This window comes from Panthera leo, chromosome A1, assembly GCF_018350215.1.
Source record: "Panthera leo isolate Ple1 chromosome A1, P.leo_Ple1_pat1.1, whole genome shotgun sequence".
Taxonomy (NCBI): domain Eukaryota; kingdom Metazoa; phylum Chordata; class Mammalia; order Carnivora; family Felidae; genus Panthera; species Panthera leo.
In genome coordinates, this window is record NC_056679.1 from 161,416,310 (window position 1) to 161,432,036 (window position 15,727).

General features: G+C 36.8%; 1 protein-coding gene and 1 long non-coding RNA gene across 2 annotated transcripts in view; both read left to right on the forward strand.

Annotated features, from left to right (window-relative positions):
- FAM174A (family with sequence similarity 174 member A) overlaps window positions 1-2,660 on the forward strand; it is a 37,302-nt gene extending 34,642 nt beyond the window's left edge. Inside the window, exon 3 of the mRNA XM_042944407.1 lies at window positions 2,087-2,660. Coding sequence (XP_042800341.1) covers window positions 2,087-2,090 — 4 coding nt within the window. The 3' untranslated portion in view covers window positions 2,091-2,660. The remainder of the gene's footprint in view (window positions 1-2,086) is intronic.
- Window positions 2,661-2,854: 194 nt separating this feature from the next.
- On the forward strand, window positions 2,855-3,443 carry LOC122201106. The gene is made up of 2 exons (XR_006194081.1): window positions 2,855-2,927; window positions 3,238-3,443. It is a non-coding gene; the product is annotated as an uncharacterized LOC122201106 (long non-coding RNA).
- The last annotated feature ends 12,284 nt before the right edge of the window (window positions 3,444-15,727 follow it).

Genomic DNA, 15,727 nt, shown 5'->3' on the forward strand with positions numbered 1-15,727 from the left:
TTCTGAATTCAAGAATTTCTGTCATGTCATAAGAAATCTGTAGTAGTTGGCTCCTGACATTGACTCAATGGCTGTTTGATCAGAGTCTAAATTTATGCACTTTTCTCCAGCCTTTCCTCATGCTTGTCTTATCCTGGTTATATGACTGCTGTAATTTCAGCCACCACATCTGTGTTTCGGGTAACAAGAGGGTGGTAGGCAAGAACCCACCCCACCTCAGTCTCTTTATCAGAAAGTCAAAATTTCTCAGAACTATATTCTTCCCAATACACCTCCACCCCCTTTTGCTAGCAAAACAAAGGCAAAAATGAGTCAATATTTTTATCAGCAAACAAAAAGTAGATTAGTGTTAAATACACAGCTTATAATATGTCACCCTAACTATTCAAGATGTTTTCTGAAGGTTAAATTCGGCAGCTAGTAAGAGAAATATTTGGGTTTGGAGGTCACAGAATGAATGTATGTGTTTTAAGGAATTATTGTTCACAAGTAGCTGTTTTGCAGAGCGGTATGTATGAGTAGGAATCCAATGTAAACAGAGTAGTTTTTTGTGTATGTGTGTGCAGTGGGAATTCTGTCAATAGAACGATAGAGCAGCTAATCTAATCTGATATAATCTTTAAACTTCTGTGACCTAATCCTCATGACTGAGGAGTGCTGTGGTAAAATAAGGAGCAACAGAATATGATTATGTAGACTGAAATGCTTCTTGAGCTTCTGTCATTGATAACTGAATCTCCTTAATTCTGTTTCTTGAATCTTGGCTTTTCTTCCTTACCATGTCACCTGACAAATAGTGTGATTGGTCTGCATCTCTCAACTCTTTCCCAGCTCTTGGACTCTTATTATAATAGCTCTCTGTTTTCATCCTGAAGGTTTCCATAAAAAGAGATCCTTAAATTCTTGGAAACTGTTTTATCTCATTCTTTTTTAAAAAGCTTTAATAAGCAGATTTTTTTGTTTATTTATTTATTTTTGAGGAGAGAGAGCACGGACAGGGGAGGGGCAGAGAGAGAGAGAGGGAGAAAGAGAATCTCAAGCAGGCTCCACACTGTCAATGCAGAGGCTAATGCAGGGCTCGAATTCACGAACTATGAGACCATGACCTGAGCCGAAACCAAGAGTCAGATGTTTAACCGACTGAGCCACCCAGGTGCCCCTGTTTTATCCCATTTTCTTTACTTTTTTTCTTATTTTTAAATTTTTTTTAAATTAAGTTTATGTCTTTATTTTGAGAGAGAGAGTGAGCAAATGGGGAAGGGGCAGGGGGAGCAAGAGAGAGAGGGGGAGAGGGTGGGAGAAAGAGAGAGAGAGAAAGAGAGAGAGAGAACCCCAAGCAGGCTCCTCACTACTAGTGCAGAGCCCACTGCGGGGCTTGAACTCATGAACCAGATCATGACCTGACCTGAAGTTGGATGCTTAACTGACTGAGCTACCCAGGCATCCCTGTTTTATACCATTCTTAAGAAGAAGAACTTATCCAGTAAATAATTGACCAAGATGGTATTAGAATTCAGACTTCCTTTCTAGGCCAGGTTTTTTGTCCTCTGAGTGATTTCTGCCCTTTATTTGTGGTTCTATAATAAGAGCAGGGAATAATGTTTATTATTTTTCTATTTTTTCTTTTTTGTCATCACCATCTTCCCCAGTATCAAGCATTCTTTCTGACAGATAATAGCTCGGTATATGTTTGGTGATGTATTTAAGTACTAAACTTAGCACACATAGCCGAATAGGTTGCATGCCCTATTTTAAATAAATCAAAGCTTTAAGTATTATGGTCACTCCTGTTTTCACATGAGACTATATATTTGAAATAGATTTGCCTGTACTTCTTCTACATGTCACTACCATATAAAATCTCTTTGGAACTGTTAGAATTATAATTCAAAAGATAGGGTCTGATTTAATTAATATAGGCAAAATAATCATTTGTTTTATTCAGTGCCATTCATTGTAATTCCCTTACATTAAATACTTTCATTACCTTCCTGCCAGGCCAAATCTTTGGGGATATTTTAAAATGTGTTTAAGTTTATTCCAGGATGAACATTTATAGTTTTTGTTTTTGTTTTGTTTTTTGCAGATAAGAATGTGCCTTTTGATGAAAGGACTTCATCTTTCTACAATGAAGAGCAGAATTTCTATGTTTAAGGAATAAGAAGCCACTTTATCACTAGGGGCGGGGTATTTAAGTTATATATATTATAACAACCTTTAATTTGTTGTTGCAATAAATACTGTATCATTTTGTTATGTCTTTGAATGTACAGAAGTGCTCTTAATGGGCTCAGAGTTGTTGGGAGTGAACTGCACTATAGTAGAAATCTGTGTGAAAATTACTTTAAAGCAGGGTGTTTTCTGATCAGTTATTGTTTCTTGCTTACCATATTGTTGTAAACAGTTTTATATATTAATCAGTTAATGTTTTGTTTTTTTGTGGGTTTTGGGGGGGGACTTTTTGTTTTGGGGAGGATTTTTGCCTTTTTTTTTTCTTGAGAAAACTATAAATCCCAACAACCAACTGGTGTGTAAAAATAATTTAAAATTTCTTTACCAAGATGTATTTCCCATTTTTTTGGGAAAAGGAAGCCAAATTTATTACTTTGCATTTGTGTTTTTTTGTAAATTAATAAATGTCTGAGTTGTTTGCAAAACAATAAATGATGTAAAAATTATTTTAACAGGTACAGACAGAATATGTTTACAGAAAAAACCCAAAGACTGTAGAATTATATATTAATATATACATATTATATGGTTTCTAGAAAAATCTTTCAAAAAAGATTATTTTATTGAGCAACTTAGATATTTTAGAAAAATGTGAATTTCAAGGCCATTTTATTTATTTACAGTATTGTGAAAGATAGAAGTAATGACAAAACATTCCAGTCATATATTTTGGTGCAGGAGAAAAAGGAATTAAAGTAAGTGCATAAACTTTGGAGTCAGACAGACCTGAATACAGAGACTGACTTTATTAACTCTAAGCTATTTAACCCTGTTGGGCTTCAGTTTTCCACATTCTAAAACTTAGAAAGGAACTTACAGGAAAAGCATGGGTCACAAATTTAGTTACTGATAGGGGCCAGGGAGGTAATTTAAATATGTGTCTATCAGGATAGTCTAAGTTGTTTAGTAGTAACAGATGGTCCCCAGATCACAGTGGGTTACAACAAAGATTGCTGCCCATTTGTTATGGACTGTGATTCTACTCTTCCGTTGTCTTTTCTTCAGGGTCAATGCTGATGGAGAAACCTCTGCCTGGAATAGTGCCTCGTAGCTAAATGTCCAGATGTGGTGAACTACATGCTAGTTCATAAGCTTCTGCCCTAAAGTGATATATTTCATTTCCATCTACATTTTATTGGCCAAAACACACCCTAAGGCTACTCCAGAGTTCAACAAGGCAAGGATAGGTAATCCTCTAGCAATGAGGTAAGTTGGAGTATTTGGCCACCTGAAATGCCAACCTAGTTTTATCAAGTATGTTAACTGGCTTAAATTAACTACAATAAGTCTAGTCCCCCTGATGTCACTGTATTTTTATATGTTGTCTAAGTAGGAACTTAAAAGTGAAAATACATTTCCTCTTCTGAAGGGAGCAGCCTCAGTTTAGCTGCCACCAATAGTTACCATGAGGAAACACTTGCCCAGTACTACGAACTCATAGTTTTCTAAGAGAAGCCAAGGATCCAGATTTCTTATATAAACTTTCTTCATTTTTAAATGTAATTAAAACAACATAATTTTGGATTTAATTTTAGCCCCCTACCTACCATTTTGTGATACTTGAAAATCATATACTATAGTATCATAGAAATAGTAATAATTAATTTACTAACTGCTGTTATTTATAAACTGACTTTTGATTTAAAACTAAATGGAGGTAAAAATCAAATCTGCCTGAAGATAAGAATAATGTTTAAGATGAAGTAAAGATAATTTTAATAAATGATCTCCAAGTTAGGTTTATAATTTTTTTTTTAATGTTTATTTATTTTTGAGAGAGAGGGAGAGAAGGAGAGAGAGACAGAACACAAGAAGGGGAGGGGCAGAGAGAGAGAGGGGGAGACATAGAATCTGAAGTAGGCTCCAGGCTCTGAGCTGTCAGCACAGAGTCCGACTCCGGTCTTGATCTCACAAACCACAAGATCATGACTTGAGCTGAAGTCAGACGTTTAACTGACTGAGCCACCCAAGCACCCCTCTAAGTTAGGTTTAAAAAAGGGGTTACTGGGGCGCCTGGGTGGCTCAGTCGGTTGAATGTCCGACTTCAGCTCAGGTCATGATCTCACACTCCGTGAGTTCGAGCCCCGCGTCAGGCTCTGTGCTGACAGCTCAGAGCCTGGAGCCCGCTTCAGATTCTGTCCCCCCCGTCTCTGCCCCTCCCCTGCTCATGCTCTGTCTCTCTCTGTCTCAAAAATAAATGAAAACATTTAAAAAAATTTAAAAAAAAATTAAAAAAGGCGTTACTGAAATGTTTTTTTCATAAAATAAAGTTGCAGCAGCAACTTTATTAGAAATACACAAATTCTCTAAGTGACTACTTTAAAGAGAATATCCTTCAACTGAATATGGGAATTCTGGCATGTTTGTTAGAAATGCTCTTATTTCTTTATTAGAAATTTATTATTATTAGAAATACACAAATTGTGTGTGTATTAGAAATACACACATTCTCTAAGTGACTACTTTAAAGAGAATATCCTTCAACTGAATATGGGAATTCTGGCATGTTTGTTAGAAATGCTCTTATTTCATTATATTCATATAATCATTACTAAACTGCAAATCTGTTAAATAGTAATCATAATAAGCCACACTTTGATTAAAGTGCCAGATAGTATGCCAGATTTTAGTTTCATTGGATATGTAACAAGCATGCTGATAAAATGGTTAGGATTTTCATCTGTAAAGTTATGTGTACATTATAAAATACCTGGTGATATCTTAGATGTTGTGAAAACCTGTTACTATTCTCCTTTCTCATTTTTTACTTATTTGTGGCTATAATTTGTTGGTAAGAACCTACCCTAGGAATTAGAGATCAATGGAAAGTAATATAATTGTGGTCATAGTTTAGGACTAGAGTAAATTAGAGAAAAGATGGGTTTGGAGTAATTTATAGTTGTCATACACTTCAACTGATCAATCACCACGTAGGGCTAGAAAATTAAGTAGCTTCTCTCTGCCTAATTTCTTATAATTATTAGGTAGACAGTCACTACAATACAGTGAAGACAAGCTGTTGGGCTTGGTACTCAAACCACACCGAGTCAGCTCACAGGTGGTTACTGGGTTTAGTTGCCTCACTGAAGGTATAGTCTATGACCCTGTATCACCTATCCTTTTTTTTTTTTTTTTTTTGGTCCTTTGTTTTTTTTTTTTTCTTTTGGTCCTTTTTAACTTTATTCCTTTTTACTTATGTAGTATAGTTTTACCTAATTTGCCTCTCTAAGTGAATCAATAAAGGAAAGATAGTTTGTTTTTCTTATGTTGGAATGTAAAAAGAACTTAGAAAAAAAGGATTGAAGGGATGAATGTAGCAAAAGAAGCCATTCCATAAATATTTAAAATACTTATTTCCGTGAATATTTCTCTGGCTACCCCACCAAAGCTATCCTAGTCAGTAATGACTTTTATGAACAGTTTCAGTGACTTGTAAGAATCAAGCAAAAATTATTCTCAATATAGATGCTATGCTTGATTTAGTAAGATAGATGTTTGATATTTTCTCATTTTACACTATCAGTTCCTATATCAGAAGTTGAACATTTTAAATCCACAGACTCCAATATATTTTACCTGCCCATGGGAATAGCCTGTTACAAAGCAAGAGATAAAGATAGAGGGAAGAAATTAGGGGAGGAATCCTCCCCAAAGCTTTCATGACTAGCTCATTGAGAAACCTTGAATGCTGTGTGTTCCATTAAAAGATCCTATTATAAAGCCACAGTATAGGATGTATTGGCAGGTGTCTGGCTCTGATTTTTTTTTTTTCATCTCACTCTAAATATGTTTTTATTTGTATTTCTCTCCATTCTTACTATACAGGTTCTTTCAGTACCCATGCTATGTCATCCAAGAATAAAACAAAATCACTCAGATTGCTTTTGTTAAACAGGCATTTGAAGTAAAGTAAGCCGAACATCTCTGATAGTTATTGTTCTTAATCTGCCAGTGTCCTTTTTGAAGCAGCCTTAGTCTCCACCTATTGTTATTACCTAAGAAGGATTAGGTGTTCACTTCATCCTTTGACTCTGCTCACCTCCTTGCCTGAAGAAAGTTCTTGACATAGAGTGCAGCTTGTGTTTTGTTTTGTTTTTGTTTTGTTTTTAAATCCTTTATCTCCAAATCAGGAAGGGTAGCAGTCTTTAAGCTTCAGACTTTAGCTCTTATCCCCTTGGTTTATGTATTTTTCCCACTCAGTCTGTTGCAACTCTTCATCTGTTCAGGGTCTAATCTCCTAAAATTCGAACCACATTTTACTCAGTAAGCTGATAAACTATTATGAGCTAATAGCTTCTCATGGGTTAATTAGCTAAATTTTAAATAGACTAGTACCAGTGTGGTCAGGGAGGTCCAGGAAGCCTGTAGATTTATTGTTTCCAAGCAACAGGCATGTGACCTTTGTCAGAGGGTTTATCAGATTTGCAATACACCATACCCATGCTATGGGTTAAACAAACCCTAAAATCTAAGGTAAAATCAATAGGTGCAGTCTTTCACAAAAGATAAATTCTGAATTTTTTTTTTCCTTGAAATATGGCAAGCTAGGCTCCAAAAGTAAGCATCCCAATTCTTTGGCTTAACCTTTTAATGGATTTCAGTATTTTGTTTTTAAGATACGGATGCGCAAATTTTATTTCATAATATTCCGTAATTTTGTTTTCTCTCTGTGGTAAAATAGACTTTGATAGATAGGGGTTGATTAATCAAGCTTGTTTCTGGCATCCATAGGAACCCACTGGTTATTGCTCCTGAATTAGTATGCTGTCAAGCAAACGCACCTACTCTGGGTATCTGTTCACAGTTAGGTTTACTTTTAATTTGTTTATGATGTACATGGTTTAAAAAAAACAATTGTATCTTGGGATCTGAAGGCCAGAACTGTTAGTAGGACCAAAGGGGGTCTCTTCCTAGAAGTATTAAAGAGCAAGAAGATTTCTTTTCTGCAGGAAGTGTGATGGTTCCTGGCCTATGGAAAAAAAAAATTATTTTAAGTATACATTTGCTGGTTCCACACTGAAGAATTCATGTTATATTGGCACTGGGAGTGGCTTAAGCATCTGTACAGTTAGAAAGCTAAAGAGTGCCTGGGTGGCTCAGTCAGTTAAGCAGCTGACTTCGGCTCAAGTCATGATCTGGTGGTTCATGAGTTAGAGCCCTGTGACAGGCTCTGCGCTGTCCCTGCTCATGCTCTCTGCCCCGTCCCTGCTCTCTGCCCCATCCCTGCTCTCGCTCTGTCTCTGCCTCTCTCCCTCTCTCAAAAATAAATAAACATTAAAAAAAAATTAAAATAAAGCTACATGAGCTGGGGCTCCTGGGTGGCACACTGTATTAAGTGCCCAACTCTGGATTTCCACTCAGCTTATGATCTGGCGGTTCATGAGATCGAGCCCCGCCTCATTCTCTGCACTGACAGTGTGGAGCCTGCTTGAGATTCTCTCTCTCTGTCTCTCTCTCTCTCTCTCTCTCTGCTCCTCCCCTGCTCACACTCTCTCTCAAAATAAAGAAACTAAAAAGAAAAAGGAAAAAAAATAAAGCTACATGAGCAATTCTTTTGTAAACTCAGATTGAGATCCTTTTCCAGTCTAACGATGAATCACATTGTGATTGAGAACAGAGCTTCAGAGTCTAACAGATCTTGTACTGAATTCTGGTTCCATCATTTTCCTCTTAGTAACTCCAGTATTTCTTTTTTCACTGTCTCCTATTTTCCACATAAAACTAATAGTTCATACTAACTGAACGACTAGTGTGCTAAATGCTTTAGGTTTGTTAATACATTCAATTCTTATACTAACTCTTTGAGAGAGAGATTATTATCCTCATTTTGCAGATAAGGATACTAAGGCTTAGAAAGATTGGAAAATTTGTTTCAAATCCAAGAGCTAGAAAGTAGCAGAACAGTCTACTGAATATAAGTTCAAGAAATTTGTTTTTACTAATGTAAATCTCACTTTGTTTCCAAAGAAAGGATTAGGTTGTTTGTAAACGTACACACAACAAAAAGATAAAATCAATTTGCAGAGGTGAGAAAATTGAGATACAGGGAAGGAATAGGTAGGAAAATAAGGTCATGCTATGATTTTATTATCTCATGTCTATGCTATGAAATTCCATACCTTGCTATAAGTGTGCCATTAATGTCACTGAAGAGGATGGCAAAGCTATTCAGTTACTGCTAGTACAGGGACTAGAAGGAAATTTCTTTTTCTGGGTTCTCAAGTAGTAATATAATGAAGGTCCTCTGATAACTCTTTCTTCAACATGTTTATGATAAACTCATGCACATCTTTTAAAATGTCTTTTAATATAGACTGTAGGCATCACACTCCAATATAATTCAGTAAAATTAATTTCACAGGAAAGCAAAATAATCCTGTTTTTATGCAACTATCTACTCATTTATACTAACGGGAAGGTAAGTCTTAATGTTATCTAAGTCAGCCTTTACCAAAATATTCTTTAAAAAAACCTATAAAAGGAATCACTTCTTCAACATGTGTTTGCTTTTCCTCCTCTCTTTCTCCTTTTGTTTGTAGTTCTCTTTACTTTTAGGTTTCTCTTAGATCTTCTCCTCTTCATACTTTGATCTGTCCTTAGGCTATAAGCATAAGTTTGGCATAACTACTCATGACTTCACTTATCATACAGACAGTGTCAAATCAAAAATTGCACCAGGCAAGGAAGACTTCATTCAAGGCTGTTACAATAGTGGACAGAATATTAGGGCGCCTGGGTGGTTCAGTCAGTTGAGCATTCAGCTCTTAGTTTCGGCTCAGATCATGATCCCAGGGTCATGGGAATGAGGCCCATGTTGGGCTCCACACTGCATGTGGAGCCTGCTTGAGATTCTCTCTCTCTCTCTCTCTCTCTCTCTCTCTCTCTCTCTCTCTCTCTTCCCCCCACTATCCCTCCTTCTCCCTGTCTTCCTCTCTCCCCCTCTGTCCCTGCCCTCCCCAAATAATAAATAATTATTTAAAAAGAGAAGAATAGAGGCCAGAACAAAATGTAAAGTCCACTGAAACAAAGATCAGAAGGGTTCTTAAGCCCTAAAGTACTAGAGGATGTTGGTAAAGTTACAGGCCATATACGTTTAGTAATTGACTTTATCCAAATGAAAAATAAACTTGTCATATCGTTATGATGATAGTTTTGCAACTTGACCCCAGAAGAGTTGGGCTCCTGTTCTCCCACAAGAACTGGGAGATAAGGGTACTATCTCCCTTGATGTTTACTTATGCTTCCAACAGATGGTTCCCAAGTCCCTAAGAAAGACATTCTGGGTTGTAAAACTGTCAGGAGGTTACAAGAAAAAAAAAAAAAAAAAAAAAAAAGATTTACATCTCAAAGGGGCAGAGAGAGAATTTACGATTATGTTTTCTCAAATAAATAAATAAACAAAAAGGTAGGTAAGGAATCATGAGTTAGGAAGAAGTTTTCTTTTTAGTCAAGTTAAGGGGAATAGAATGTTAAGGCCATTTTGGTCAGCGTGTTATTCACAGATGTGTATTTCCTTAAATTTCTCTGATATTTAAGACCTATATATTTAAACGCCTGTATTTACTTCCCACCCCATGTGGATGGCCCATAGAGGCATCAAATTCATGATCGTCCTCACACAAACTAGGCCTTATTCTGTGTTCCAATTCTCAGTGAAGGACATCAGCATTCACTTAAGTATGCAAACCAGAAGTCACAGAATCTTCCTTAGCATCTTCCTCACCTGCCATATTTAGTCAATACCATGTTCACATATACATATAATCAAAGAGAGCATTTGGCAGTACAAAATTTAATTTTTCCAAGTTAAAATTATGGGGCATAAAAAAATTATGGGGCCTATACTCTGTGGACTAGATTATTAATATCTCAGTTTTCCATTTTTGTTGTAAAATGAACAGAAATGTTCTGCAAGAAAGTCCTTATTCTGTTACTGACTACTATTTTGGCCAATCTGCGGACTGAATTACAGTCTTCCACCCAGGCACATATCCTAATTAGGCTCTTCAGTTTCCATAAGAGAATGTTAACTCTGTCTCCATATCAGCATTTGAATCTATCTTTAATAATAAAGTATTTACAGCACTAGATATTATCATATTGATTCATCAAAATCTTACTAGCAAGAAGTTTTTTTGAAGACTGGAAGTAGAAACCACTGGCCACCAATTCCTCTACACTTTGAATTCAATTCTTGGATTAATTCAGACTGCCAATAGCCTGTAAAGCTGTACCTCATTGCTTTTGTTTTTCATTTTGTAGAATCACTTTGGACTATCTGGGATTATGCCTTTGCTGAAGAGAGAGATTATGAAATTTTTAGCTGTGAAAGATAAGGTTACATTTAACTTGTTAACAATGAGTAGGTTGTATATGACATCACATCACATCAGTTTTTATACAAGGAAATGATAAATATTTCCTTCAGTTGAGTACCAGAAATATTTGTGTTACCATTGAGCAGCTAGTTGGATATTTATTTTATGTAATCTGGCAATTTTGTAATTTGTATGACTGACTTTTCTTTGTCCATAAAACTTGAAGCTGAACCAGCAACCCCTGTTTAGCAAAGTACAACATCTTATGGTGTATCATTTTGTGTATTCATCTCATTCCTGGAGTATCAGTTTATTAGCATGGCTACATGTAACTGAAAATCCAAATAGATTATTTTTTTCATTATCTCGAAGTCAAGAGGTTTGTGGTTGCTAGTGTTTCTTTTATAGATCAAGAAATTCAGGGTCAAAGTCTCTAAAAATGTCTTGGTGTTTCCTTCATGGTCTCAAGATGATTGTTATAGCTGTAGGAATCATGCCTTTGATTGAAAAAGGAAGGAAGAAATTACCAGAAAAAAATAGTTGGTCTTGGTAACAGGTGTTCTTGCCATTTATTATTTCATATCAAACGTTCTCAAAACTTAGTAGCTTAAAATAATTTAGTATCATCACCTATGGTTCTGTGTAATGATTTAGGCTCAATTGGCCATTTTTACTTGGTATTTCTCATGTTTACAGTCAGATTGTGGCTGGGACTGGAGGCATCTTAGGCTTAACAGATCTGAATATCCAAGGTGACACACTCATGGCTGAGTTGATGCTGGCTGTTGTCTGGGAGCTCAGCTGAAATGCCTACACATGGCTTTGGCTTCTCATAGCATGGCAGCTGTATTCTGAGAAAGCATCTCAAGAGTAAGTGTTAAAAATCAAAGCAGTAAGACTTTTTATGACCTGGTCTCTGATGTTTGAGAACATTGCTTCTAGTGACATTGTTTGTTTGTTTGTTTATTAATTTTTTGAGAGAGAGAAAGAGCAGGAGAGGGTTAGAGAAGGAGAGAAAGAATTCCAAGCAGGCTGCATGCTGTCAGCGCATAGCCCAATGCGGGGCTCAAACTCACAAACTGTGAGATCATGATCTGAACCCAAATCAGGAGTGGGATGCTTAACCAATTGAACCACCCACGTGTCCCACTTCTAGTCACATTATTTTGGTTAGAAAAGAAGGTGTACTCATATGCATGAGAAGGAAAGCTTGTCATGAGAGCCTAGCTTATCATGTGAGAAACAACAGGGGGATGGAGACAAGGAATCAGTGGTGGCCAATTTTGGAGAGTATCTACTACAGTCTGCTCTCTGGCTACTAATATTCATCTCCCTTCCACATGCAGAGTAGACTAATGCCCTTCACTGTCTCCCAAGTTGTGGCAGGCATTATGACATTGGTTTAAAGTCCAGGATTTATCATTTAAGTCAGGATCAAGGGTTGATGAGGGTCTCACTTCTCAAATGCAGTTTCTCAAGCATGATTTCTCTCTAATGAAACCTTTTGCCTAAAAAGACAAGTTGTCTGCCAAATAAACTCAATAAATTATCTAACACATTCAGTAGTACAGTGGTGATGCATGTGTATGAATTTGCAATTAAAAAAAAAAAAAAAAAAAAAAACCTCCCAATTTGAAAAAGAAATCCGGTCTGACAGACATAGCAGTCGCGCATGCACAGGAAGTCTGAAGTCTGCCTGAGCACACAGAAATCAACAGTTCCTTGAGTGGGGGCGAGTCCTGCTCCCTGAGAATGAGGCTGTGTGCCAGTTGTCTGCCCTCTGGGTTTCTGGTGCTGCACTCTTAAGACTTCCCTTCTTTTCATTTACAACTGGCCTGTGTTTGCTGCTGAGTAGTCTTCTCAGCCTGCTTTCTGCCTTCAGAAGGCTGGAGCCTCCAAGGGCTCTTTTAAGTTTTGAACTGCTTGTTTAGTCCAGTTTTATTAGGGTTCACTCCATTAGAAAAAAAATCAACATTCCCACTCCCCCTCCCCCCCCACCCCCAAAAAAGGCTCCTCTCTACTTTGGTCTGAGAGTCTTGATAGTGTGGGTTCATATCTTTAGGATTCTTAGGAACTCTATTTTTTAGTTAGGAAAGTCTATAAGACATTCAGTGATATTCATAGAAGCCTGTTCATCCGGTTGAAGGCTTGTCATAAATGCTTCTTATGTATCAGGGAAGGATGCTCCAAATGCACCACTAAAATGAACTTTACCCTCCTGTTACATGTTACCGGAAATATTCTGGGTTTGAGTTTTACCCTGATGTGGTTTCTTATTTTGAGAAACTTTTTGCAGGTTGCAAAGACTAGACATGATAAACAGTTCTATTTTTGAGCCCAATAAGTCCTAACTCTTTTATTTATCCTCTAAATTCCTCTATAAAATGTTGAATATTGTCTTTTTTAGCTCATTCTTTCTTTATCTAGATCTTATCTTCTGCATCTAACAGAAACCAATTGGCATGTTCAGCTTTCTGCCTGGCATTTTTCTTAGCCTGATATATCTATTCATTAGGACAATTTTCTATTTTCTACATTACTTTGGCATGCTATCACTAAACTTTGTGCCGCTAACAGGTTTCCATATGCCCTACTTTCAGAAATTCTGAATATCCCTTCTATATCCTGTCAGTCAAGTCAATCACTAAGGCCATCTCAGATTCAAGAAAACAGGAACTAAACCTCCACCTCTTGGGGGTGAGGGAACATGCCTGTAAAGCAAAAGAAGGAATTTTCATGGCCATCCTTAGAAATTAGCTATCTATGACCTGAGGAAAATGAAATTTTCCAGAAATCCTTAATATATTTCTCTCACTGACCAGAACTGTTTCATAGTTGGGTAAAGAAACAGTGCAGACTAGGAAATGTGGGTCCTTTTTTTTTTTTTTCCTGTTATTAAAACCTCCATTTGGGAATAGAGGATTAAGAAAAAAACCCAGAGAATTAGCATTCATAGCAATCTTCAAGTCCTGTTGACCGCAGGGACCCTGTATAGCAGGGACCTCCTGAACTGGGGTAGAGGAAGCTCTGGATCAGACAACTCTGTATTCTCTCATTGCATTGTTGTGGTCTCTAACTTTGCCCTGTGAGGGGCTACACAGATCTGATAGTTCAGCCTCTTGTACAGTTTCTAAAAATAATTACATGCAGTTGTGTGTTGGGGGATCCTGGGAATAGTTTCGTACCTTTTTAGTGGAGCAATGACAGTTGCACGAGTTTACAGTCCAGACTAGATGTTTGGCCACCGTACAATTCTGTCACACACTAGCAGGTTATACAGGTCCAGTCACTATCCTGTAGGTATAACTATAGCTAAAGATATGATCTAGTCAATATTTTTAACAGTGGATATTGTCTTTATTGCCTGGCCATTACATTCTGCCCCCTCTTCTTGCTTTAACTTAATGGTTATTGCCATGGTGTAATTTAAAATCATATGTTTGGGGGAAGGCTAATCCCTTTATTTCATTTTTGCCTTCATACTGGCTGCATTTGCCTGGCTGCCTACCAGTCCTATCTCTGATTAAGTTTGCTGCTTTACAATGCCTTCTATTTAGGATGCGAATTGTGTGGTTTTTGTTTTGTTTTGTTTTGTTTTGGGCTTCTAAGAGTTCAAAATATAGGATTCTCTGGCAATACAGATGTCAGACTGTGAGAAGAGAGCCCTTCTCTTGCCGAAGTGGCATTTCCTCTCATCCATGCCTCCAAGCTATCTACCTTTCACCTGGGTTCATCTAGCTCTTCATTTTCCTAAATGTGGTAATAGAATCAGCACTAGCCAACATTCTGATCAGTCCCACTCTTTCCAACAGGACTCAGTTAGTATATAGTTTGCTTTGCAAAGTTCCTCAGATGACAGTCCAACCAAATATTTTCCATTGTGTATAAAGTGTGACCTGTTTTCTAGTGTCAAGTATCTAAGACCTGAATTTTCATCTCTATCCATTAAGTCAATTCCACATTTTAGTTCCTGTTACTTATAGCAACCTATTTCTAGTAACAATTACTGAACCAATCACAGTACTTAGGTGCACGAACAATGCATTCTAAATAATTTAATTAGCAACAGTTAGTTCATAAAATCCCCAGAAGGTCCGGAGAAAAACTGTACAAAGGGAAACATCTCCTAACACTTATGACACCAGGAGCTAGATAACAAACTGCTACAGCTGCCCCAGAAAAACATACCTCTGTGATTATACACGCCAGATCAGATGTCCCTGCCCAAAGGCTGACTGATTGTGTTCCAGTTTATTGCCAAACTTCTGCTTGATACTGCAAAGCAGTCTGGAGATGACAGTTTTCAGCTCTACAGTCTGTTTTACAGAAAGGCAAGCTAAAAAACATGTAAGAATGGGTAATCAATAAGCAGATATGTACAATCTGTCACACTTGGTTTTTATTGCATTTTTCCTTCCTTGTTGAGAAGCAACAATATCATAGTGGCAAATACAACATAGTAGGTTCAGCACTCGGGCTTAGTGGCATCCGCACTCCACTGGCTGTGTGGTCATAGGCATTACTTAATTTTCATAAACCTCAGTATTCCTATTTTGAAAAACTGGGATAATATAAGCTCAGTATGATGACTGTTTTAGGATAGTGCAAATAGTTAGCATAGTGTCTATGTGAAACCATTTCTCACTAAGTAATAGTTACTGCTGTTATACATTAGTTCCACTTTGAAGCAATTTCCTACCTTAGTTTTTTTTTTTTTTTTCCTCAATTTGGAATTTTTACTATATTTTCGAAAGGTACTTTAGGATTTTGAAGTTTGATTTTAGAATAAGACTTGGATTAAATAAATGTACGTAATTCTGAATATTAAAGTATTGAAAAGGTTGCATGAAAATTTAAGACTTAGTATCTCAGGATTTTTCAGGGAGAGTTCTAAAGGACTTCTGTAAAAAGTTTATCATACCCCACATTTCTCTTTGAATTATGGATAATATTATTGAGTCTTAATATAGTCACTAATTCCAGAAAAATTTTTAAGCACATACTGTGTGTTAGTCGCTCTGCCTAAAAGTGAAAGGACTGGATACACACACACACACACACACACACACACACACACACACTAGGTGGTGGAGTAAACTAAACATATAGTTTATATTCCAGTAAAGGAGACAGACAGTAAACCAGTACACAAACATAGATAAAATGATTACTGACTA